At 41.7% G+C, this 23,199-nt stretch overlaps 1 protein-coding gene across 12 annotated transcripts in view; it reads left to right on the top strand.

Moving 5' to 3' along the window:
* Positions 1 to 23,199, top strand: part of CSGALNACT1 (chondroitin sulfate N-acetylgalactosaminyltransferase 1) — a 354,851-nt gene that overhangs the window by 250,156 nt on the left and 81,496 nt on the right. For 10 of the 12 annotated variants that reach the window (XM_058720460.1, XM_058720464.1, XM_058720462.1 and 7 more), the window contains one exon: positions 5,801 to 6,728. In XM_058720460.1, the coding sequence (XP_058576443.1) occupies positions 6,098 to 6,728 (631 nt within the window). In that variant the 5' untranslated portion in view covers positions 5,801 to 6,097. Of the gene's footprint in view, positions 1 to 3,405; positions 3,541 to 5,800; positions 6,729 to 23,199 lie in introns of all 12 variants that reach the window. The other 2 variants (XM_058720470.1, XM_058720469.1) reach the window with 1 other exon arrangement.

Below are 23,199 nucleotides of genomic sequence, written 5' to 3'. Positions count from 1 at the left end.
AATCTCTGACCCCTGAGAAATCTTGCTCTAACACTTCCAGGTGGATGTGGTTTAGGGAGATTCTGAGCCCTTATGCTCATTTTCAGGCCATTTTAACTTCTTTGCAAGTACCTCAACCCTAAACTAACTGTGCGCAAGAGGCAGATGATTGTGGACTCAACGAAACAGTTGCAGGAGTTAGTTGTATATCCTCATTTCCTTTAAGAGAAGGCAGATGGAACAAACTTAGAAAAGTCTGTAAACAGAATGGACTGGGAGGAGGTGCTGTGAGCTTTAGGGTTTTTCCGCTCTCTTAACGGCTTTTATCTGTTTTCTGTTGAATTTTGCAGAATTGTGCTCTACTTCTGCCATATGTTATTGGTCACTCATATCAAATCCACAGTATGATGTAGGAGGCAAACACAGAGCTGTGAAAATCCAGAGGGAGACAATGTTGAGGGTCACACTGGAAGCTGGCCACCATGCCCTGCACAGAAGAGTTAGCCTGAAGTGGAAGAAATTACCAAGAAGCCATGTGTTTGAGTAAAGCTTACAGTGTTAGATACATTTATATCACATACACATTTTTTAGAGCATTTGGAAGCTCTCTGAATAAGAATCTGTACTTGATGCCTTTTCCACACATGTCCAGGATGGTATGTTTATCCAAGAGATATAACCTCAATTTGTGTTCTATTAGTACGGCTAATCCTTTGACCGAAGGTTAGCTTATGCCCTTGCCGTGAAAGAGCTGATTGTCTGTCCCAGAGTGGAAGAGACTCACACGGCAGCACTGGGGCTTTGGTCTACCACTTCCTGGCCCAGTAGACACTGCTTGTTTTTTCCCCCATCAACCCTTTTGGCTGTGCCTGCACACAGGGTGGGGATGTCTTGTAGAATTTATTGCCACTCCTTGAATAGTTTCCTTTATCACTCACAAGGTCTGTCATTGTAGTGTATAGTGCTGCCTGACCTGGTCTCACCATGAAACCACTGTCCTTTCTGCCTCTGCTGACCCTGAATGCATTTCATCAGTGGGGCCTGTTCTGGAGTCCTTGGTGATTTATAAGCATCTTGTGGCCATTAATAGACACATCTTGGCAGGCTCTCTGTCATAGTATACAGCTCTCATGACCAAAGTGTTCACTGGAATCTGTAGAGTGAAGTTCACATACCCATCCTAATAACCACTCTGTCCTAGTCATAGAATTTCTAATTTCCACTGTCTCCATTTGGAGTAAGTATTGGACTCTGGCCCAAAGTTAGGCTTGTCTTGGTTTTAGCCTCCAAGAGCTTCTGCTCTAAGATGAAATGATAACCCGCAGCCACTTGGCTATCTTATCTTAACAAATATTGTTGATTCTACCATTTATTTTAAGCTCGAAGCTTGTCATTTTTAAAAAAAATTTTTTTTAATGTTTATTTATTTTTGAGACAGAGAGAGACAGAGCATGAACGGGGGAGGGTCACAGAGAGAGGGAGACACAGAATCTGAAGCAGGCTCCAGGCTCTGAGCTGTCAGCACAGAGCCCGATGCGGGGCTCGAACCCACGAACCGTGAGATCATGACCTGAGCCGAAGTCGGACGCCCAACCGACTGAGCCACCCAGGCGCTACTGAAGCTTGTCATTTTAAAATTTATTATTTTATTCTTCTCAACACTCCTGTTTTCCATATACATTTGGTAGGTGGGAGCATGGCATTAATTTATTTTAATGGTGTTTGCCTATTTGGGGCTTGTAGTCATTTAAGAAAGCTTTAAGCACAGTATAAACCTGCTGATGTTGGAATTTATGCCTCGTTCATCTTTTCCTGTAACATCTTATAGGAGTGCATTCAACATAGCGGGTGCTTAATAACTATTTAAGTATGGTAACAGCAGTATCGTAGATGGAGTACACCGTGATTCTGGCCTACTGCTGGGTTATTTGGAGATTTGAGTGATGTCCTGGATGCTTTCTGGTCCCAGCAGGATGTCAGAGCCATCAGATAACTTGTACCTAGAATCTGAGAAACCCACTCCATTGCTGGATGCCTTGGCACAGGCCCGGTATGTCTTTCGGGCTCTCTGGCTTAAACGTTCAGAAAGTGCTGTAGATTCCGTAAACAATCCTCCATCCAGGGAGAAAGCTATTAGGGTGATTCTGGCCCATCGATGATGGAACACCAGTCTGCACTGAGAATGCTCTTCCATTCTGAGAGTTTGGGGAATAACCTTGCTTTAGGTGGGCTCAGACCTGGGTGGATACTAGAAAGTGTTGCTCTTCAGCATTGTTTTGCCTTTACAGTAGACTACAAAGAAGCCTTTACCCTTGTGGTTTTGTTGCCCAGGAATTGCAATACTGGTAGTCTTGGTCAAGCAAGACCATTGTGCTTGGATAGTCCCTTCATTCTAGTCAATAAATTCAGTGTTTTGGACAAGATGTATCACAGAATCATCCTTGGGGAGTTGACCAGGGCCAGGAAAGTATTGAGGAGAGCAATTAGTAAAGACAGACATTTAAAAATGTAAGTGGTAAGAGAGGCACCTGACTGGCTCAGTTGGTAGAGCATGTGACTCTTTATCTTGGGGTGTGAGGTTGAGCCCCATATTGGCTGTAGAGATTAAAAAAATAAAATCTTAAAAAAAAGATTTAAAAAATGTCAGTGGCAAGAAATCTGATGAACACAGGATCTTCTGTAATTAAAAAAAAAAAAGAATACGCATCTCTCTTCCCCCAAATATTCTAAAATTGGTTATTGACAGCACTCCCAACTTGCTCTCCACTCCTTCCCTGTTCCCATATACCCCCAAAGACTGAACTAGTCTAAAATCTGGATGCCTTTTCTAAGTTTTAAAAATAGTAGAACAATGCTGCTGTGATCACATAAAGCTATATTTTCACTGTCACCTCTAACTTGTAGTAGTCCTTGGTAATTACATGGTGCTTTCCATCTGTAGGTCTGTAAACACATGATAAATGTTAACTCTTAATTCTCCTAACACCCCTGTAGAGATAGGGAGACATTGCAAGGTGCCTTTTAGCTCGATGTTGGGTCTGGTTTACCTACAGGTTTAGCTCAACGGTTTGGTCTGGTCTCATTGAGGTGTTCTTTCCTGTATGTGGAAGAGCTGGTGAAAGTAACATGTCCTCTTATGAATGACGTTCTGTGCTGCCAGATGAAAATGCTGAAGTCTCCGGAGAAGCAAGAAGCATAAGCCTCCTGACTTCAGGAAGTGTACACTCTGAGCCTCTACAGTTTCACCAGTTGTTACTGTTTTGATTATGGATTAGATCACAAGAAGAGTTAGAAAACATTTTGTCTGTTAAAGGATGTAGAACTTTGTTTCTGACATGTAATATCTGCTCCTGACATTTAAAAGGAAAAATTCATCACTTCTTCTTTGGCAGTAATTTTTATGGCTTTTTGTTATTTCTTTTCAAGAGTTATTTCTTCCTAGGATCTGTTTTTTTGTCCTTTTACATCTTGAAGAATGGAATTTCAAATAACCTTGGAATTTACACCAGTGAAATTCAAAAGCTGGGCTGGACTTCAAAAAGCTTTACAGAACCGAACAAAGTAATTATTGTACAGTTTTAAATTTCTTTAGCCATGGCTTTAATATATTGCATCATTAAGCAAATGATTTCAATTTATTATGCAAATGTAGCAATTATTCCATTAAAAAAATCTGTTAGAAAGATGGCCCACTTTGCTTCCGTGGCACAATAAGTAATGTTGAATGTCTCATTTTTGTTTTTTGATTTGCTTATTTTGTCTTTAATGACACCCATGTAAAGTAAAAGTCTTTAAAATGGTAGAATAACGTGATAACATGTCTTCACTGGTAATTTGATACTTGGATATAATGAGTTCATCTGAGAGATTTCATTAAAAACAGCAAGGTGCCTGAATACCAAAGCTGAGATGTTTTTAATCACAGAATTATAGTAATTATACAAATCCCAAGATTTTCATCAGACAGAAAAGGCTTCCAGGGCTAAACATGCACTTTAAACTTAGCACTAATAACTGTGTATTGTTCTAAATTATAGGAGAGAGACTCCTTGGGCCAAGGGGAATATTGGAATTGAATTTTTAAGGAAAATTGAGAAACAAACTATTTTGGTAACATAATGGTACATGTAAGAGGCACATCACAAGCGTAATAGAAGAAGAATTCTCTTTGTGCATGAGACATAGCAGGTGAATATCAGATAAAGTCAATGAGGCTGTTATTGTTTACTATATTGTCAGCATCGAGAGAATGCTAGAAGGAACATCTCTGTCTTCTCCCAGGGGTCCTGAAGTTGCTAATCGACAGGAGTCTTACTTCCAGTCAGTAAATGGGACAGACCACCAGTAAATTAGATGATTATTGACTCAGAATCTGGATTTTCTGGGTTGGATGAAGACTCTGTAAAGAATAATTTTGTCATTGTGGGAATTATTTAAAATGTCAAATTTTTATAAAATGGCCAGGACATAGTACCCTCAGGGAGCTTGCTTTTAAGATAAGTTATATAAAAAGATGCACCTGAGAAGATTTTATAAATATCTCCCTAAGACAGAAAGTTTATTTGATCTATTTTCCACTTACCATTATTTCTCTCTGTTTTCTGGCTCAGATAGATGGGTAGGGGGAGATGAGAAAAGGGGATTGAGGAGGAAGGGAGAACATTGAAGCAGTGTGCTCTGGGGTGTCCACAATGGGTGGAGGAGGAAGGAAGGGAGCCTAGGGGAAATGGAGAAGGCAAGTTAGGTTGGCTTCTCGTTTGTTACAAATGGCTTGGAGTTGAGATGCAGAGCATGTATTCAAATGGAAGGCTCTGCAATCTGTCTGGGTATTCTTGATGATCAGTCAGGACACAGAATTCCTTCTAGGGGCTGGAGCAGAGACATGCCTGGGATTTGAGTCCTGACAAGACAGGTATTTCTGGTCTCTGTTCTCCCAACCTTATCCCTTTCTATGGTAAACTTATCATCCCCTGTCTGCAAGCATGATTGGAGAGCTCGCTGGAACAATGGTCCCAGATTCCATCTTAATATGTTATCATCCACATTTACTATTTGCATATTTCAAGCTCCAGGTTCTTCCCCACCTCCTCATCAGGGAGTTTGAAGACCATTTTGTCAGCTTTCAGCCCTGCCAAGAGTGAGTGCACACAGGTGAGAGCATGTAGGCTCACCTTTTGCTTCCATCAGTGCTGGGCGGGCCCTGCCTGCAATTTCAGTTTCATTAAAGTTTCGCTTTTATCATTTTATTCTTTTATTATTCTTATTTTGTAATCTGTATTTCATTTTGAGACAGAGAGAGATGGAGTGTGAGCAGGGGAGGAACAGAGAGAGGGGGAGACACAGAATCCGAAGTAGGCTCCAGTCTCTGAGCAGTCAGCAAAAAGCCCGATGTGGGCTGGAACTCATTAACCTTGAGATCATGACCTGAGCTGAAGTCGGTTGCTCAACCGACTGAGCCACCCAGTCACCCCTAGCTTTTCCCCTTTTAGCCATCAAAATAATATGTGCTACTGCGGGAAATTTATAAGATACAGAAAAATCTAGAGAAGCAAGGAAAATCACCATTAATGCTTTCACTCAGAGGGAATTCACATTTTGCCATATTTCCTTCCAGTCTTTTTCCTGCATCTTTTGTTTTTTATGTGCACTCGTCTACAAATGAATGTTTGTATTCTGATTTAGAAACATTTAACGATATTTAATCCCCTGGCATAAACATTTTCTGTAAACCTCATGGGAAGTCTATTGAATGTTGATTGCCGCAGAGAGCATAAAGACGTTACTGTCTTTTAAGAGTTATTGTCATTTGGTCTCTTCCCAGGTCCCCTCTTGTGGTCTGCTGCACGTCTGGGAGGCTATGATGGGAATGAGTGTGAAAAGCTGGAGGCTTCACCTAACTCGTTGCTCCTGCCTGGATGATCATCCTTTAGAAGTAGGAAAAGTGCTCCACGCGGTGGCTAACTTCAAGGGACCAGACACATTGTAGAAAGAAATGGATGAAAGCAGCTTGGGGGCTCCAGACACACGCTCCCTGCGGTCTAGTCCAGGGAAGCCCTTCTGAGGCGCCCTGGCATTCTGGAATGTCTCCAGGTCTGGACGCATGGCCAATTCCTGAGTGATGATGGTTCGCCGGGGGTTGCTTGCGTGGGTGTCTCGGGTAGTGCTTTTGCTGGTGCTGCTCTGCTGCGCCGTCTCCGTCCTCTACATGCTGGCCTGCACTCCAAAGGGTGACGAGGAGCAGCTGGGGCTGCCCAGGGCCAACGGCCCCACGGGCAAGGAGGGGTACCAGGCCGCGCTGCAGGAGTGGGAGGAACAGCATCGCAACTACATCAGCAGTCTCAAGAGGCAGATCGCGCAGCTCAAGGAGGAGCTGCAGGAGAGGAGTGAGCGGCTCAAGAACGCGCAGTATCACCCCAGCGACGCTGTGGGCCTGGGGCTGGAGCAGGGCCCCCCAGAGAAAACGCAGGCGGACCTTCTGGCCTTCCTGCACTCCCAGGTGGACAAGGCGGAGGTGCACACCGGCGTCAAGCTGGCCACCGAGTATGCCGCTGTGCCTTTCGATAGCTTCACTCTGCAGAAGGTGTACCAGCTGGAGACGGGCCTGACCCGCCACCCCGAAGAGAAACCCGTGAGGAAAGATAAGCGGGATGAACTGGTGGAAGCCATTGAATCGGCGGTGGAGACCCTGAACGGCCCTGCGGACCGCAGCCCCAGTCGGCGCCCCTACTCGGCCTCGGATTTCATAGAAGGTTGGCAAGTTTGTGGATTGGGGTGGGAAGGAGAAGGAAGGGCATCTGGGTCCAGGTACCCAGGCGGGTCACTGCGGTGGGAAGCGGGCGTCTGGCTTTGGCAATGACTGGCAGAGGGTGAGCCACAGCAAAGGCACATAGTGTGGGTTTGTATTTCTCAGAGACGGCCGTTTTACTTACTTTCTCATGAAAGCCATGTTTATTGAGTGGACAGGTTCGTTGTTCCCTGGCAGAAGAAGGGAGTTCTTGTGTTCATTAGGAAGGAAGGAAGGAAGGAAGGAAGGAAGGAAGGAAGGAAGGAAGGAAGGAAAGAAAGAAAGAAAGAAAGAAAAAGAAAGAAAGAAAGAAAGAAAGAAAGAAAGAAAGAAAGAAAGAAAGAAAGAAAGAAAGAAAGAAAGAAAGAAAGAAAGAAAAGAAAAGAAAAGAAAAGAAATAGAAACAAAAAATATTGAAACCCAAACAGAGGATGATAGGCAGTTTTAATTGATCTGTTCCCTGGGCCCTTCTCCTGGAGATCTGGCCTGGGTATCAGGCCCATGAACAGGAGAACTGCAAACACGTGGTCTGTAGCACTTAACATTTGCCAGACACTGTTCTGGGAACTTTATATTTACTAATTCACTTTTTCTTCTTAATGACCCTATGAGGAGGGATGAAGATTGAGTTCAGATTAATTAAGTAAATCGCCCAAGGTTGTGCAGTTAGCCAGGATTTGAGCCTGGGAAGTCTGATTCCAGAGTCCCCATCCTTAACCACTAGCTTATATTGTACAGTCACAGCACATGAAAACTAGTGACATGAATGGCTTAGCTTTTTTTTCATGGGCACAGAGCAGCCAAATATTAGTTTGTGTGTGATTGTGTCTACTTGGAGGAGAAATTGGCCTTATCTAGTTTCTTGAAGTTTCATTAGTATCTTCTTGCCAACTTTTCCACTGTTACTGGGGCAAAAATCAACTAATAATTTGGGAGAGGAAATAACTTCCGAGGGCATCCACCTCTCCCTCCTGTTTCTGGAGAGAATCTACTTCAACTTCTCAGATGTGTGGCTGTGTCCACTATTACCTTACTCCCAACTTTGGTTACATAATGACCCTCTTGTTGCCTGCAAGCAAGACAGAGTCTGTTTAGTCATATCAAAATGGCTTTCACTGCTATGTATGCCTGTTCTCTTTGGACACTTCCCCATCTTACGATTTTTTTCCACTTTATATGTGAACCATAAACTCATGTAATTTTGGTAATCATTTTCATATACCTAGAGCCAGGTAAAGATATCTTGTACAAGATCAAGCTTTTTGGTCGTCAGGATGTTTTTGTTGTTACTCATTTATATGAGGTATGAAAAATACCTAGCACATTTGGCAGCTAGCAAGTACAAGCACATGCTGGGCACTCAGAATTCAAAATATCATGATGTCGTAGCAGCACATTTTATAGCGCTTTGAAGTTTATGAAATGTTTCCACATACAATATCTTACTGGTGGACCCCCAGGGAAAGTCATAAACATCCTTAAAAAGCAAAATCCTGGTTGCCACTCGCCCTGGAGAATGCCACAAGAGCTGCCCACATACAAAGCACTTTCAAAAGAACTTGGTTATAAGTTAATGCCTGCCATTTGGAATGTTGGCCCTTGTGATTTTTCATATACATTCATATTTGAAACCTCTGCTTTTCTGTGTACAGTGTCTTGATACACAAGGCCTGTTATTCTCAGTCAGCAGTGACATAGGCCCCCTACCCCTGAATTTATTGGCTTTGAGATATGGCTGACTTTCTGTTAGAGACACTGTTATCCTAGCTACCCAGTGTTGCTCACATGTGCAGCACACAGCCTGTGTTTTAAGGCAGATCAACCCACACATACCTTCCAGATTTGGTGAAAGTCTAGTAGGCTGTTTTCTTAGGATGAGTGAATAGACACACACTTTAGATACATTTATACATATTTAACTGTCATAAGTACAATTTATTTCATTTTTTTTTGTTCTTACCACAAAAGATTGTGGTGGCAATCTTTTGTATTCTCAGGAAATAGGGTATTTTGAAAGAATCCACTAGTCCAGGGAAGCTTCAGGAAGGTCGAGTCAAAGTCTACATACGGAGCAACTTTCAAATAGTGATGTTCCAGAGCAAAGTGGGAATCCTGTTACTGTGAGAATTTGGTCACCAACTGGATGGCCACTTGGTCAGGAGGTTATAATTCATGATTCTAGGATCAGAGTTGTGGCTGGACTGGATTACATTTGAGGACCTTTGTAATCCTGGTTCCTGATTCTTTGATCTACACACAAAGGGAAAGAAGACAATGGAAAAGGTCTGATTTGAAATCTGTTTTCTATGAGTTAGAACAAGTGATGAGACCTTATAAGGGTGAAATAGGTCTTTGAAGTAACTTATTTGGGTTTCTAAATATAACCGTAGAGAGATTGATTTTGTGTTTGGGGTATCAGTAGTCCAGAAGTTAGAGTGATTTAGTAAAAGACAATGGGAAAATTTTAGGTCTTCCACACTCAGTTCTAAACAAAGGTAACTGATCTGCTGAACCCGGAATGAGAATGGGGATTCTTTGTGTTTAAAGAAATAATAATAAAAACACATGAATGCTTCCAGATGATAACAGTTAGGCAAAGCTTAAAGCTACCTATGAGGCAGGTAGCATGATGACATGAGCACGGGGAGCTGTGTGACTTTGACCAATATACTCAAGCCCCTTAAGACTCGGTTTCCTCCTCTCTCCGAAGAGACTTGGCTTAATGTCCTCCAAGGCCCTACCCAGTCCCAACCTTCTGCAACACGCAAAGCACTGCTTCAACTTCTTTTCTTCTCAGCTTTGCCAAACAACTGTCCCTGGAGGGTACTCTGACATACACTCTCCGAGATGACCAGGACACAACACTGACCCTTTGGGAACCTTGTCTCTGAAAGAAGGAATTAAGATAGATTATTTATCAGGTCTGACCTGACCGTGGCCACCTTCTAGGGTGCTGTGAAGCTTGCAGACGGAGAATACCACATTGGTGACTGTCTATGATCGATATTGATGTAATTATTTTCTGTCTCTAAAACACAGAGAGAACAGCATGTGCCTCCTCTCCCTTTCCCTAGACATTTTGTTGGCATTGATTATCGCATTGGCTTCTCACATAATAGCATGGATTTTTTTTTATAACTATCTGGGAAAAGAAGTAGAAAAATGTGATCAAATCCTGTGCCTTAGGATGCCTAAATGTTTATCTCCTCAAGTGAACAGAATTTTTTTTTTTTGTTTGTGGCTTAGTTATTCCTTCACTATAGGATATCCAGACTCCTATTTAAGTCTTAGTGGCATAACTTTTGGCTTTGACTTCATATTTTTAAGTAGAACTTTTGAACATAAATTTGACATGGTTCCATAAAACAATTTAGCTTTCCAAATTATTCCTCTTTTATAATCCAAACTTCTGAGAATGTGAGTCTGTGTGAGGCAGTCGTGTCTACTGTCTCCATGGGTGGCTCTTCTGTCACTCTCTGCCAGCTTTTGCAGGGTTGGTGGTAGCAAGAGCAGGGTCAGATTTGTGGTGAGGTGGAGCCAAGCCGTGATCTGCAAGAAAGTGAAAATTTTGAGGGCACCTTGAGATGCATTTAAATCAAGGGATATAGAAATTGCTATAAAACCTTAGTAGCTGCCTGTACAGTAAATCCCAACTTCCTGTGCTCAACAGCCAACCCCTTGTGCCTTCTGGGAAGCTAAGGCAAAGAGTGAAGATGCTGAGTTTTTGACTTCCATTGTTTGTGTCTCACTATAAGCTGTAAGGGATACCCTGTGACCACTTTGGTAAAGCTGTTTTGGACAAGTCAAATCCATTTCCAAGTCCTGGGTACTTGGAGAGCCAGGTGCTTGGGGCTGTGAGGACAGGAAGTGGGCTCTTTCCTCAGCATGCATTTTGGTGATATGCTTCTTTGTCAGCAACTTTGTGACTTGGGGTTGAAAAGGTAGGGCAGGCATGCTTTTTCTCTCTCTCAAAATAAATAAGTAAACTTTTTTTTAAAGTTTACATTGGGTGGGGAGCAAGTGGGAAAGGGGCAAAAAGAGAGGGAGAGGGAGGGAGAGAATCCCAAGCAGGCTCTGTGCTGTCAGCACAGAGCCCAACGCAGGGCTCAAACTCACCAACTGTGAGATCACGACCTGAGCCAAAACCAAGAGTCGGACACCCAATTGACTGAGGCACCCAGGTGCCCCTAAATAAACTTAAAAAGGTAAAGGCAGGCATTCAGATGCATTTCTGGGCCTTTTGGGGGGCATCAGGAGGTCTTGGTGCAGAAATAAGGAGAGTTAGGGTGTAGTGGGAGGGAGATTCTGCACAGTGGGGCATCTAACCTGTGTTTGGAGTGTGGGGAGATGTGCTGGCAGACTGGACAGCAGGAGGGCTTCAGGAGCTGAGTTGGGCCTTGGTTCTCAGCCAGCATCTCTAGGGCAGTGAGGGTGTTAGAACTTAGGACAGCCCTTCTGACTGTCTGTCACCTCACTGTGCACTGGAGAGACCATGCTGGCTTACTTTTAAGTTTTGAGCAGTCCTATGTGACACTGGGTTCCTCTGTCACTCACCCTATCCTGTTTGTCCCACTTCCTACCTCAGATACCCTCATTTGTTTGCGGATGCTTTAAGGTCCTTTAAGGAGGGACAAATGCTTTTTATCCTGAAATCATAGATATAAGAGGCTTAAATACAAATAAATGGTTTGAAGCTGCACTTTGAAGCAGGAATTCTTCCTGTGGTGATGGAGGGAGAGAAAGTGGACTAGCCTTGGATTCTGCCTGTGGGCAGGGGTCCAGCCTCCCAGCACGACAAGTGGAGGATCCCCATATGAAACGAAATGCTCTGCTGTCCTAGGATATTTTGAAATTCTTAATAATTTTGGAACAGGGAGCCTATGTTTTCATTTTGCACCAGGCCCTACAAACTAGGTTGTGAGTCCCACTTCCAAGGTCGAGAGGACAGGAGGGAAACATAAAGGAAGAGGGAGATAGAATTAGCAGTGAACTGTATAGTTGGGCGCCTTTGCTGAAGGTCAGCTCTGTTGATCTTCGGTGCGCTGGGACAGATGGAACCTCTGTGTGACATACATCCTATGTGTACAGAGTATTTTGTCACAAGACTGCAGAAACTGGAAAGGATGCCATTTTATTATATTTTTATTGTGCCCATGCAAAGCAGTTTTGTTCCCAAGGGATTTTTTCAGAAGTTGAGGCTGTCACTGTTGTCCTGCCTTATGTTTCCCATTAAGAACAGGCTATAAGAGCACTTGTGACGATGGGGGAAGCCCAGGATGGACAAACTTGGCTTTAGTGGGAGTAGAGAGCAAAGGCTCCATGGAGGGATGGTCTGAACTGGGGCCTCATATAAAGTGGAAAAACATGCACTGGGGGAGACTAAAGGGAGACGCATGGGTGAGGGGCCCCTTTATGTGAATGTATGGCCAGGGCTGCTGTTCAGATTTCAGCCTGCTCAGCCTCTTTGGGTAGGAAGCAGTGTTTACAGAAAGGATCTGTAGTTTTTTAACCAGACCACTGGCTTATCCCCTGATAGAGTCAAGGGTGAGGTCCTGCACTGAGGCTTAATTAACATGCATGAATAGGACACCTGCTATTTGTGCAGGATGTCCCCAGCTGTTTGGGGAGCTGGAAAAGGAGGATGAAGCTAGGTCTCCCAGCCTGCAGGAACTGATTACGTACATGGGGAGGCAAAACTCTGAGTGACTGGGTGTCCCGCACGGAGTACTCTTGGTACTGTGGGCTTCAGAATTGGTGGCTGGATGCAAGCCAGATGGTCAGGGAAGGAGGCTGGGCCTGAAGCTGAGAAGGGGTCACCGGAAAGGGAATGAGATAAGGGAACATATTGGTATCATGGAGAGGGGTACCAGAAAGCTGACTGACTCCAGAATAGGAGGTCAGTGTAGAGACCAGCCTGGCCAATATGCAGGATCCGAGAGTCACTAGCAGTGGAGTTCACAAGGGTCCTGAGGGCTGGGCATAGGAGTTTAGCTCAATAGGGATCATTTGGACCTGGAGTCAGAAGGTCCATTCTTCCTAGGAGGCAGTGAGCTCAAGCTCAGCTCTTGGGTCCCAAATAGCTCCCCTTCTCTTCCTGCTTTCAGTGGTTCCCAAGTACTTAGACAATTCAGCATCTTGGAGGTCCCTGTGGTCACAGATGGGGACTGCCATGCTCTATCCCAGCTGCTGTTATGTTGGTACACTGGGCACCATGTCTGACATTTCACACACACTAGTTTACTTAATCCTCTCTTCCACCAGACAGTTGGGCATGCTCATTATCTCTATTTTACCTCAAGGTCACTCATCTGGTGGGTGCTGGGGCCAAGGTTCCAGAGCTTCAGATCTTGGCTCCTCACCAGGCTGTGTCTCACCTCTGAGGTCTCTGACCCCAATACACACTCCTCTGGTCCCAGAATGATGTGGGGAAATCTTTTAAACCATGTCCAAGGTGTCCTACACTGGTGAGTTGTATACAATTGGGAAGAAGTTTTACTAGGAAGAGAAGGAAAAACATGAGCACCTGGGGGAGACAAGCAGAAAGAGACACAGGAAGAAGCAGCTAAAGACAAATCCTTCACATAACCGAGGGCAGAACTGGCAGTGTCCAGGAGCCTTTAGCACAAAACACTTTATTTAAGCTGCTCAGACAGGCGCTTCTTCTCAGAATTATTACAACTTTATGGGAAAAGATTTGAAAGAGGAGAGAATATTGAATTCAAAACAACTAGTTGAAAGCCACTGAGGAGCTGTTTGGCATGCTTGTCTGTTCCTAAGAGACAGGGTTTACCTTTTTATTGTATTCTCCAAAACATATGACCTTACGTAGGCAAGCTTGGAGGACCCCACAATCTGATCCCAGCTTATCTCTTCAACTTCATTTCCTGCTGCTCTCTCCTGTCCTTCCTGTCCTACCACCGAATCCTTATTCTCTTGCTCCTGCCCTGGCACTCCTTCCCTGAGCACAGTCCTTCACCAGAGAACCCTGGGCTCCCAACCTCTCCGCCCAGATGTTCCTCTCTGAAATCTGTTCTCATTCTTCCAACTGAAGCTCCTTTTTCCCAAACTAGCCTACTGCATGGTGCTTTCTCCATCTGGTTTTATAGCTCTTCTTTAGATCAGCCTATCTTTACTGACAACTTGTAGCAACAGTTGCAGCCTGAACTGCAATTAGGGAGCCAGCTGCTGGAGCCTGAAAGTCTAACTCCACCAAGGTCTGCCTGCTTGCACGAGGGGAGCCTGGCCTCCTGACTCTCTTTTTACCCCTTGTATGTGACCTACTCCTGGAGGGCCAGAGCCACGCCCCATTCAGCTTTCAGCTCCCACCCAATTGTAGACACTGCACCATCAGTATATATCAAAGAAATTGCTTTAAACTTTTTGGAATAAAAGTGTATTTGAAATCCTAGGTAACCAGGATACTCACAAATCTGCTCTGCTCTTAAAGTTCCATCGTAAATTAGTTGTTTGGATTAGGGGTATTTTCCATAGAATAATACTGTAAATAGTACTTGGGTTCCTTGGACATACCACAGATCTGATTTAAATTCCAAAATCAAACAAACTTGGTGCTTGTTGGAGAGGAGGTTGGGGATGGAGTGGTGGCAAGAGGGGTGAAAGGGAGTGAGAAGTAGGCTTCAAGTTTTGGAATGGGTAAGTCACGATGATGAAAAGTACAGCATAGGGAATATAGCCAATGCTTTGTTTTTTTTAAGTTTATTTATCTTGAGAGAGAAAGAGAGAGAGAGAGAACCCGTGGGGGAGGGACAGATAGGGGGGGACAGAAGATCTAAAGCAGGCTCTGTGCTAATAGCAGAGTACCCATTGTGGGGCTTGAACTCAAGAACCATGAGATCATGACCTGAGCAGAAGTTGGATGCTTAACTGACTGAGCCACCCAGGTGCCCCTAGTCAATGGTGTTTTAATAGCTTTGTATGGTGACAGATATACTTGTGAGCATAGCATAATGTGTAGACTTGTCAAATCACTGTGTTGTAAGCCTGAAGCTAACACAACAATGTGTGTGAACTATACTTCAATAAAAAAAGGAAGTTACCTTCCCCAATTTTTTAAAATAAATAAATAAAAATAAAATAAAAGCTAAACAAACTCTAAAGAACACAAATGCCAGAGGTGGGAGATAAGCGGGTATGGAGAGTACTTTAGAAAGTTATTTTAATTTTCTAGGCATTACTAGTACCTTCTGAATGTAGCACCTAATGGTAAAGTCATTTTTAAAACCTTTTCAATTTTAAATATTTTAGAATTATAGAAGAGTTACAAAAATAGCAGAGAATTCCTGCATATACCTTTTACCCGGCTTCCCCTGATGCCAACATTTTACGTGATCAGGGTACAATGGTCAGAACAAGGCAGATAACATTGGTACAGGAGTAACAGCTAAATTATCCCTAGGATTTGTCTTGTTTTGTTTTTGTATTTCTTCTTCTACTTGGTTTGTATTCTCTGTACTTCTTAGATCTGTGGTTTGGTGCCTGTCATTCATTTTGGGAAATTCTGAACCAGTGTTTCTTCAAATACTTCTTTGCCCCATTCCTTCTCTTTTCTTCTGGAATTAAATTATGTGTATGTCACACTGCTTGACATTGTCTCTCACCTCTTGGATGTTCTGTTTCTTTGTTTTCATTTTTTTCTCTTTGCGTTACAGTTTGCGTAACTTTTATTGACCCGCCTCAAGTTAACTGATTCTTTCCTCAGCAGAGAGAGGGTTACTCATGAGGCCATCCAGGGCATCCTTTATCTCTATTATTGTATTTTCAAAAATTTCTACATTTCCATTTGATTCTTACAGTTTCCATCTCCCTGCTTGAAATTACCTGGTTGTACACGTTGTCCACTTTTTCCACTTGAGTGTTTAACATATTGATCATAGTTATTTTCAGTTCCTTGTCAGATGGTTCCAGCATCTATGTCATATTTGAGTCTGCTTCTGATGATTGCTTTGTGTCTTGGGTTTTTTCCTGCCTCATAATTTTTGTTGGAAGCCGGACATCTTATATAGCTAATAGAAACTGAGGTACTGTTTTTCCCTGGAAATGGCACACTTTTCCTTCTCCTAGGCCTTTAGTGTGTGTGTGTATGTGTGTGTGGGGGAAGTTAATCAAGTTAGGAGTTGGGCTGGGCTTGAGGTTTGTTGTTGCTGTGGTTACCCCAGAACACCACAGCCTTCAGATTTCTTTAGAGATACCTTGTGTTGGAGGTGGAGGTGGTTTTGCCTGAGCATTCTCTGCTCAGCCCTGCAGTTTAGATCTTCCCTTTTCATCTCAGAGAAGGTCTTCTGGCATTTCTCTCCTGTCCCATCCCAGAGGTTCTGCTACTTGTTATTCAGGCTTGTTGGCTTGGCCCTGCAGGGCACTGGTGGTGGGGTGGGGTGGTCCCTGGTGTTCTGACTGAATCTTACACATGCACCATGTCCTAGGTCTTGAGGTGTTCTCCTGATCCAGCTCCAGGGGTAAGGCTTTTTACTTCTCCCTTCCCCTAGCTACAGTGTGTTTCACCAGCTCCCTGAGGGTGAGAATGTTTGTTGCCCTTTCCCCACCAATAAGCTTTTGTTCCACAGAGAGGAGGCAGCAGAGAATGATGCAGGAGGAGTTTCTTGCCCCTTCCCACATGGATGCTGCCCTCTCCCCTGGGCCTGTACCACATAAACTCACTCTTTCTTTATTTCTTTCTTGCTTTCTTGCTTTTCTTTCTTTCTTTCTTTCTTTCTTTCTTTCTTTCTTTCTTTCTTTCTTTCTTCTCTCTCTCTCTCTCTCTCTCTCTCTCTCTCTCTCTCTCTCTCTCTTCCTTCCTTCCTTCCTTCCTTCCCTTCTCTTTTTTCTTCCTTTGCTAAAATTGAAGTATAATTGGTGTACAATATCCTATTAGTTTCAGGTGTACATACATTACAAAACGATCCTGTCACCATAAAGTTATACAATATAATTGACTATATTCCTTATGCTATATGTTACATCCCTGTGATTTATTTATTTTATAACTGGAAGTTTGTACCTCTTAATCCCCTTCATCTATTTTGCCTGCCTCCCCACTCTGGGAGCCAATAGTTTGTTTCCTGTGTGTATGAGTATTTCTGTTTGGTTTGTTCATTTATTTTGTTTTTTAGATTCCTCATATAAGTGAAATTACATGGTATTTATCTTTCTCTGACATTTCATTTAGCATAATACCCTCTATGTCTACCTATGTTGTCAAAAATAGCAAGATTTCGTTCTATATATATTATGTATATATGCCATATTTTCTTTATCTGTTCATCTATTAATAGACACGTAGGTTGTTTCCATCTTTTGGTTACTCTAAATAAGGCTGCAGTGAACATAGGGGAGCATATATATCTCTTTGGTGGTTTTATTTTCTTTAGAAGTGTAATTACTGGATTGTATGGTAGTTCTGTTTTTAATTTTTTTAGGAGCCTTCATACTGTTTTCCATGGTGGCTGCACCCATATATGTTACTACCAGGAGTGTTCAAGGGTTCCCTTTCTCTACATCCCGGCCAACACTTGTTATTTTTATCTTTTTGATAATCACCAACCTGACAGATGTGAGGTGATATCTCATTGTGGTTTTGATTTGCATTTCCCTGATGACTAGTGATACTGAAAATCTTTTCATGTGCTTGTTGGCCATCTGTATGTCTTCCTTGGAAAAATTATCTGTCAGGTTCTCTGTTTATTATTTAATCAGGTTTTTTGTTTTTTGATATTAAGTTGTATAAGTTCTTTATATATTTTGGGTATGAACTTCTTATTGGATATATGATTTGCAAATATATTCTCCCATTCAGTAGGTTGCATTTTCATTTTGTTGATGATTTCTTTCACTGTGCAAAATCTTTTTAGTTTGATATCATCATATTTGTTTATTTTAGCCTTTGTTGCCCTTACCTGAGGAGACTGGTCCAAAAAAATATTGTGTAAGACTGATGTCAAAGAGTTTACTACCTATGTTTTCTTCTGGGAGTTTCATGTTTTCAAGGTTTTACATTCAAGTATTTAATCCATTTTGAATTCATTTTTGTACCAGGTATCAGATAATGTTCCAGTTGCATTCTTTTGTATGTAGATGTCCAGTTTTTCCAATACTATTTATTGAAGAGAATGTGTTTTCCACATTGTATATTCTTGCCTCCTTTGTCATAGATTAATTGGCCATATATGTGTGGTTTATTTCTCTGCTCTCTTTTCTGTTCCATTGATCTATATGTCTGCTTTTGTGCCAGTACCACACTGTTTTGATTACTATAGATTTGTAGTATAGTTTGTAATCAGGAAGTGTGATACTTCCAGCTTTTTTCTTCTTTCTCAAGGTTGCTTTGGCTATTTGGGGTCTTTCGTGGTTCCACACAAATTTTACAATTATTTGTTTTAGTTCTGTGAAAAATGCCATTCGTATTTTGATGGAGATTGCATCGAATCTGTAGATTTCTTTGGGTAGTATGGACATTTTAAAAACATTAGTTCTTCCAATCTATGAACATAGAATATATTTCCATTTATTTATGTCATCTTCAATTTTTTTCATTAATATCTTATAGTTTTCAGAATACAGATTTTTAATCTTCTGATTAAATTTATTCCCAAGTTTATTTATTCTTTCTTATTGTGTTTTTTCTTTATTTCTCTTTCTTTTTATTTTATTTTATTTTTATTTTATTTTTTTTTTAATTTACATCCAAGTTAGTTAGCATATAGTGCAACAACAATTTCAGGAGTAGATTCTTTAATTTCTCTTTCTGATGGCTCTTTATTAGTGTATAGAAATGCAACTGATTTATGTATGTTAATTTTGTAATTTTACTAAATTCATTTATTAGTTCTAATAGATTTTTTGGTAGAGTCTTCAGAGTTTTCTATATAAAGAATCATGTCATCTGCAATAGTAGCAATTATACTTCTTCCTTTTCAATTTGGATGCTTTTTATTTATTTTTCTTGCCTAATTGCTATGGCTAGGACTTTCAATATGATGTAGAACAGAAGTGGTGAGAGTGGGTTTCCTTGTCTTATTCCTGGTCTTAGAGGAGAATCTTTCCAGTTTTTACCAGAGTATGATGTTAGCTGTGGGTTTGTCATATATGGTCTTTATTATGTTGAGGTATGTTCCTTCTGTACCCATTTTGTTGAGAATTATTTTTCTGTTTATTTATTTATTCATTTTTTATTTTTGAGAGAGAGAGAGGGAGACAGAATGTGAGCAGGGGAGGGGCAGAGAGAGAGGGAGACACAGAATCTGAAGCAGGCTCCAGGCTCTGAGCTGTCAGTACAGAGCCTGACACGGGGCTCAAACTCACAAACCATGAGATCATGACCTGAGCCAAAGTTGACACTTAACCAACTGAGCCACCCAGGCACCCCGAGATTTATTTTTCATAAGTGGGTGTTGAATTTTGTCAAATGCTTTTTCTGCATCTATTGAGATGATCACATGGTTTTTATCCTTCATTTTCTTAACGTGGTGTATCATATTGATTGATTTGCAAATATTGAACCTTCACTGCATCACTGGACTAAATCCCACTTGAACGATGTGTATGATCCTTTTAATGTATTATTGAATTTGCTAATATTTTGTTGAAGATTTTTGTATCTGTGTTCATCAGGGATATTGGCTTATAATTTTCTTTCCTTTTTATGGTGTTCTTATCTAGTTTTGGAATCAGAGTAATGTTGGCCTCACAAAATGAGTTTGGAAGCATTCCTTCCTGTTCAATTTTTTTTTTTGTAATGATTTGAGAAGGACAGGTACTAATTATTCTTTAAATGTTTGGTAGAGTTCATTTGTGAAGCCATCTGGTCCTGGACTTTTGTTTGGGGGAGTTTTTTGTTTTTTTTTTTTTTAATTTTTTTTCAACGTTTTTAATTTATTTTTGGGACAGAGAGAGACAGAGCATGAACGGGGGAGGGGCAGAGAGAAAGGGAGACACAGAATCGGAAACAGGCTCCAGGCTCCGAGCCATCAGCCCAGAGCCTGACGCGGGGCTCGAACTCACGGACCACGAGATCGTGACCTGGCTGAAGTCGGACGCTTAACCGACTGCGCCACCCAGGCGCCCCATGTTTGGGGGAGTTTTTAAATTACTGATTCAGTTTCATTACTTGTAATTGGCCTATTCAGAATTTCTAGTTATTTGTGATTCAGTATTAGAAGGTTATGTGTTTCTAGGAGTTTATCCACTTTTTCTAGGTTTTTTCAATTTGTTGGCATATAATTGTTGGTAGTAGTCTCATGATCCTTTGTATTTCTGTGGTGTCAGTTGTAACCTCCTCTTTCACTTCTGATTTTATTTATTTTGGCTATCTTTATCTTGATATGTTTATTAATTTCATCATTACAGATAACCAGCTTTTAGTTTCATTGATGATTTATGGTTGTTTTTTTTTTTTTTAGTCTCTATTTTACTTATTTCCACTCTGATATTTATTATATCCTTCCTTCTACTGAACTTGGGCTTTGTTTGTTGTCCATATGGATACTTTAAGGCTCTGATTTTTCCTTGAGTACTCAATGCTGTTCATGGAGAAAGAGCCTGCAAGAGAGTACAGACTTCTCCACTGTTTTGAACCCCAGTGGCTTCCCTCTTTTGCCAGTCTACTCTTAGCCTCCATCATTCTGTTAATTTCTTTTTACCAGTGTTGGTTGCATCTACCCTAATAAATGAGTGCTCAGGTTTCTTCTCCACCTGTGGGATCCTGGCCTCTCCTTTAGGCCAGCTGTTTATTCTGTGAACTTTGCTCTCCACTCAATCAAAAAAGTCTCGCATTTGAAATTAGTCAGCTCTGTTTTCATTATAAGTGATGCTGCTTCAAGCTCATTATATCCTGGAGTGGAAGCAGAAGTGTGAAACCACTTCTTAAAATAATTTAAAACCTATTGATTACTTCTGTTTCTCTACAAATCAGTAATCTCTCCTCAAATCTAGTTTCAACCATCATACACAATCCAACAGTTTAAAAGAACTTAATTATCTTGATTTTTTGGAGTGAGAATGTTGTGATAACATCCCAAATCTGGAAATCCATTATTGGAAGATTTACTTTGAGTGAAAACCTTGAATTCTTTGATCTCTTTTCTGTGGCCAACCATCAAAGAAATGGCATTGTTGCTTAAAACCCTGTCTTGTACCATATAACTATTCCTTATTTGAATTTTAATGTGTTTTAGTTTTTTTTAAAGTTTTATTTATTTATTTATTTATTTATTTATTTATTTATTTAGCATGTGAGAAAGTGGGGTAGGGGCAGAGAGAGAAGGAGAGAGAGAGAATCCCAAGCAGTCTCCTTGCTGACAGTGTAGAGCCTGATGCAGGGCTTAAAGTCACGAACTGTGAGATTGTGACCTGACCTGAAACTAAGACTTGGACACTTAACTGACTGAGCCACCCAGGTGCCCCTAAATTTTAATGTTTAAGTGTTGGATACCTGGATTTTTTTCCTCAAATGTATTATCATGAGAAGTGTAATTATTCTTATTGTGACAATTTGTAACTTACAAATACACTTCCTCAAACTGGTGGTATTGAGGAACCCCAGCTCACTGCCAGAGTTTGGGTTTATTATTTTCCATCCATTTCTTCCTTTTCCCTTAGTCTAGAATCCCTATTATCCTCATACCGGTGTTGATGTCAGTCCTATGGCAACAGGATTGGGGGAGTTAATAGGGTAGTAGAGGGAATGGAAAGTTAATATCTTGTTCTCACCTCAAATACCCACAATTTTCCTGCATTTCCCCTTCCCCCTGCAGGCCTGGAGACACATTGGTGGTTGAAATGTCCACACCAGCTGCCCCATTTCTTTACATTACCCACACAAACCCTCAGCTTAGGAAATAAGGCAAGGCTTTAAAACCCCATGAGGCTATGCCTTACCTCTGAATCCTGTCATGATCCTTCCTCTGGGGCTCTGTGCCAGGCAATCACCTCTGCTTCCTTCCTTCCCTGCATCTATCCTCCAGATCTGGAACCTGTGCCCTAACCAGTGACTTAGAGCTCCCTCATCTCCAGTCCTCACCTGTCCTATGGGGGAGGGATAGTCCCTTGTCCTATTCAAAATGTCATTCTGACTTTTGAAGTTATAGACATGAATGGATTTCACAGTTATGTGCTCAGGCTGATTTATATAGCACGATAAATGCTATACCACAGGCACATACTGGGTGAAAGAGGTTTTTGTGGGCTGGTGTGAGAACTTAACCACAACATGTCATACTGTTATTGTGCCTTCTGAGTGACTTACGCTTTTGAGCCTAACCTACTTGTAAATACAGGACTACCCTCTGTATTTTCTTTGCATTGTGAATGTTGCTGTCAGTGATAGCCAGTGTTTTTTTTGCACTGAAAGTCAGAATCTGTCTGATTTATCCAGGGAAGGGGAGCATGTGGATGGCAGTGATGAGATTATTTTGACTGTAAGCAAGAGATAGGGTCTATGAAGTCTCTTTCCTTTCTCCCTCTGTGTCCATTGAGGTTTCTGATCAGAAGTCAGTATCCACAGAGAGATATAGCCTTGTTCTTTTTCATATTGGAAGATCTGCTAGGCCTTCTGTCCAGATGACTTTACTCTCAGTATAGGACATGTAGGAGCTGACGTGGGAGTGGGGGAAACACCAAGAATGGTCCATCATGGAAATGCTTGCTGAAATCCTACCTGGCTCTCTTTCTGTCCTCAGCTTGCTGTTTTTGCTGTGGACACAGATGAAGAGAAGGAATAGACCTTTCCAACCTTGGAGGGTGCTGTTTGGTTTATCAATTGGTATGGAAAATACAATTCTTAGAGATGACTTCATCTGAAGGTTTTTTAAGGGAGGATACTGATGGTAGAAAACAGAGCCAAGAGGGTATTAAATTGCAGGAGGAGGCAATTAGGTTAAGCACTACTTAAAACTTCATAGCTTGTTAAATGTAGGAACAGATGGGTAATGGGAGACAATAGACATATGCTTTGAGTTTTTTAAAGACCTGGCTATTCTGTGGTCTTCTCATTCATTGCACATGCCCTATGCATCAGGCATTGTCAGTGCTGGGGAAAGACAAAGTTACACACATAGTCCCTATCCCCTTGTGAGCCCCATGGTCTAGTGGGAGGGATTCCCACTACACAGGTGATAACAGAGAGTCACACCTTAAACAGGTTGGACAAGTGGGAGAGAATTGGCCATAGGTTGGCATGGTAAGAAGGCATCAAAGGGAAGGCTACCCTTAAACAGGGTTGATTTTGTTCCTTTTTAAACAGGGTTTTGAATGATGAGTAAGAATTGGTTCAGGCCAAGGTATGTATGTGCTGTGGGGAGAAAAGAATTTTGGACAGCAGGAGTAACATGGGAAAAACATGGAAGCTTGTAAAAGCTTTGTCGACTCAGGCAACAACAGGTAATCAGGTAATTCTGGAGAGTTCAGCAGAAACCTGATAAGTCTGG

This window comes from Neofelis nebulosa, chromosome 3, assembly GCF_028018385.1.
Source record: "Neofelis nebulosa isolate mNeoNeb1 chromosome 3, mNeoNeb1.pri, whole genome shotgun sequence".
NCBI lineage: Eukaryota > Metazoa > Chordata > Mammalia > Carnivora > Felidae > Neofelis > Neofelis nebulosa.
This window is presented reverse-complemented; position numbering and strand designations above follow the sequence as displayed.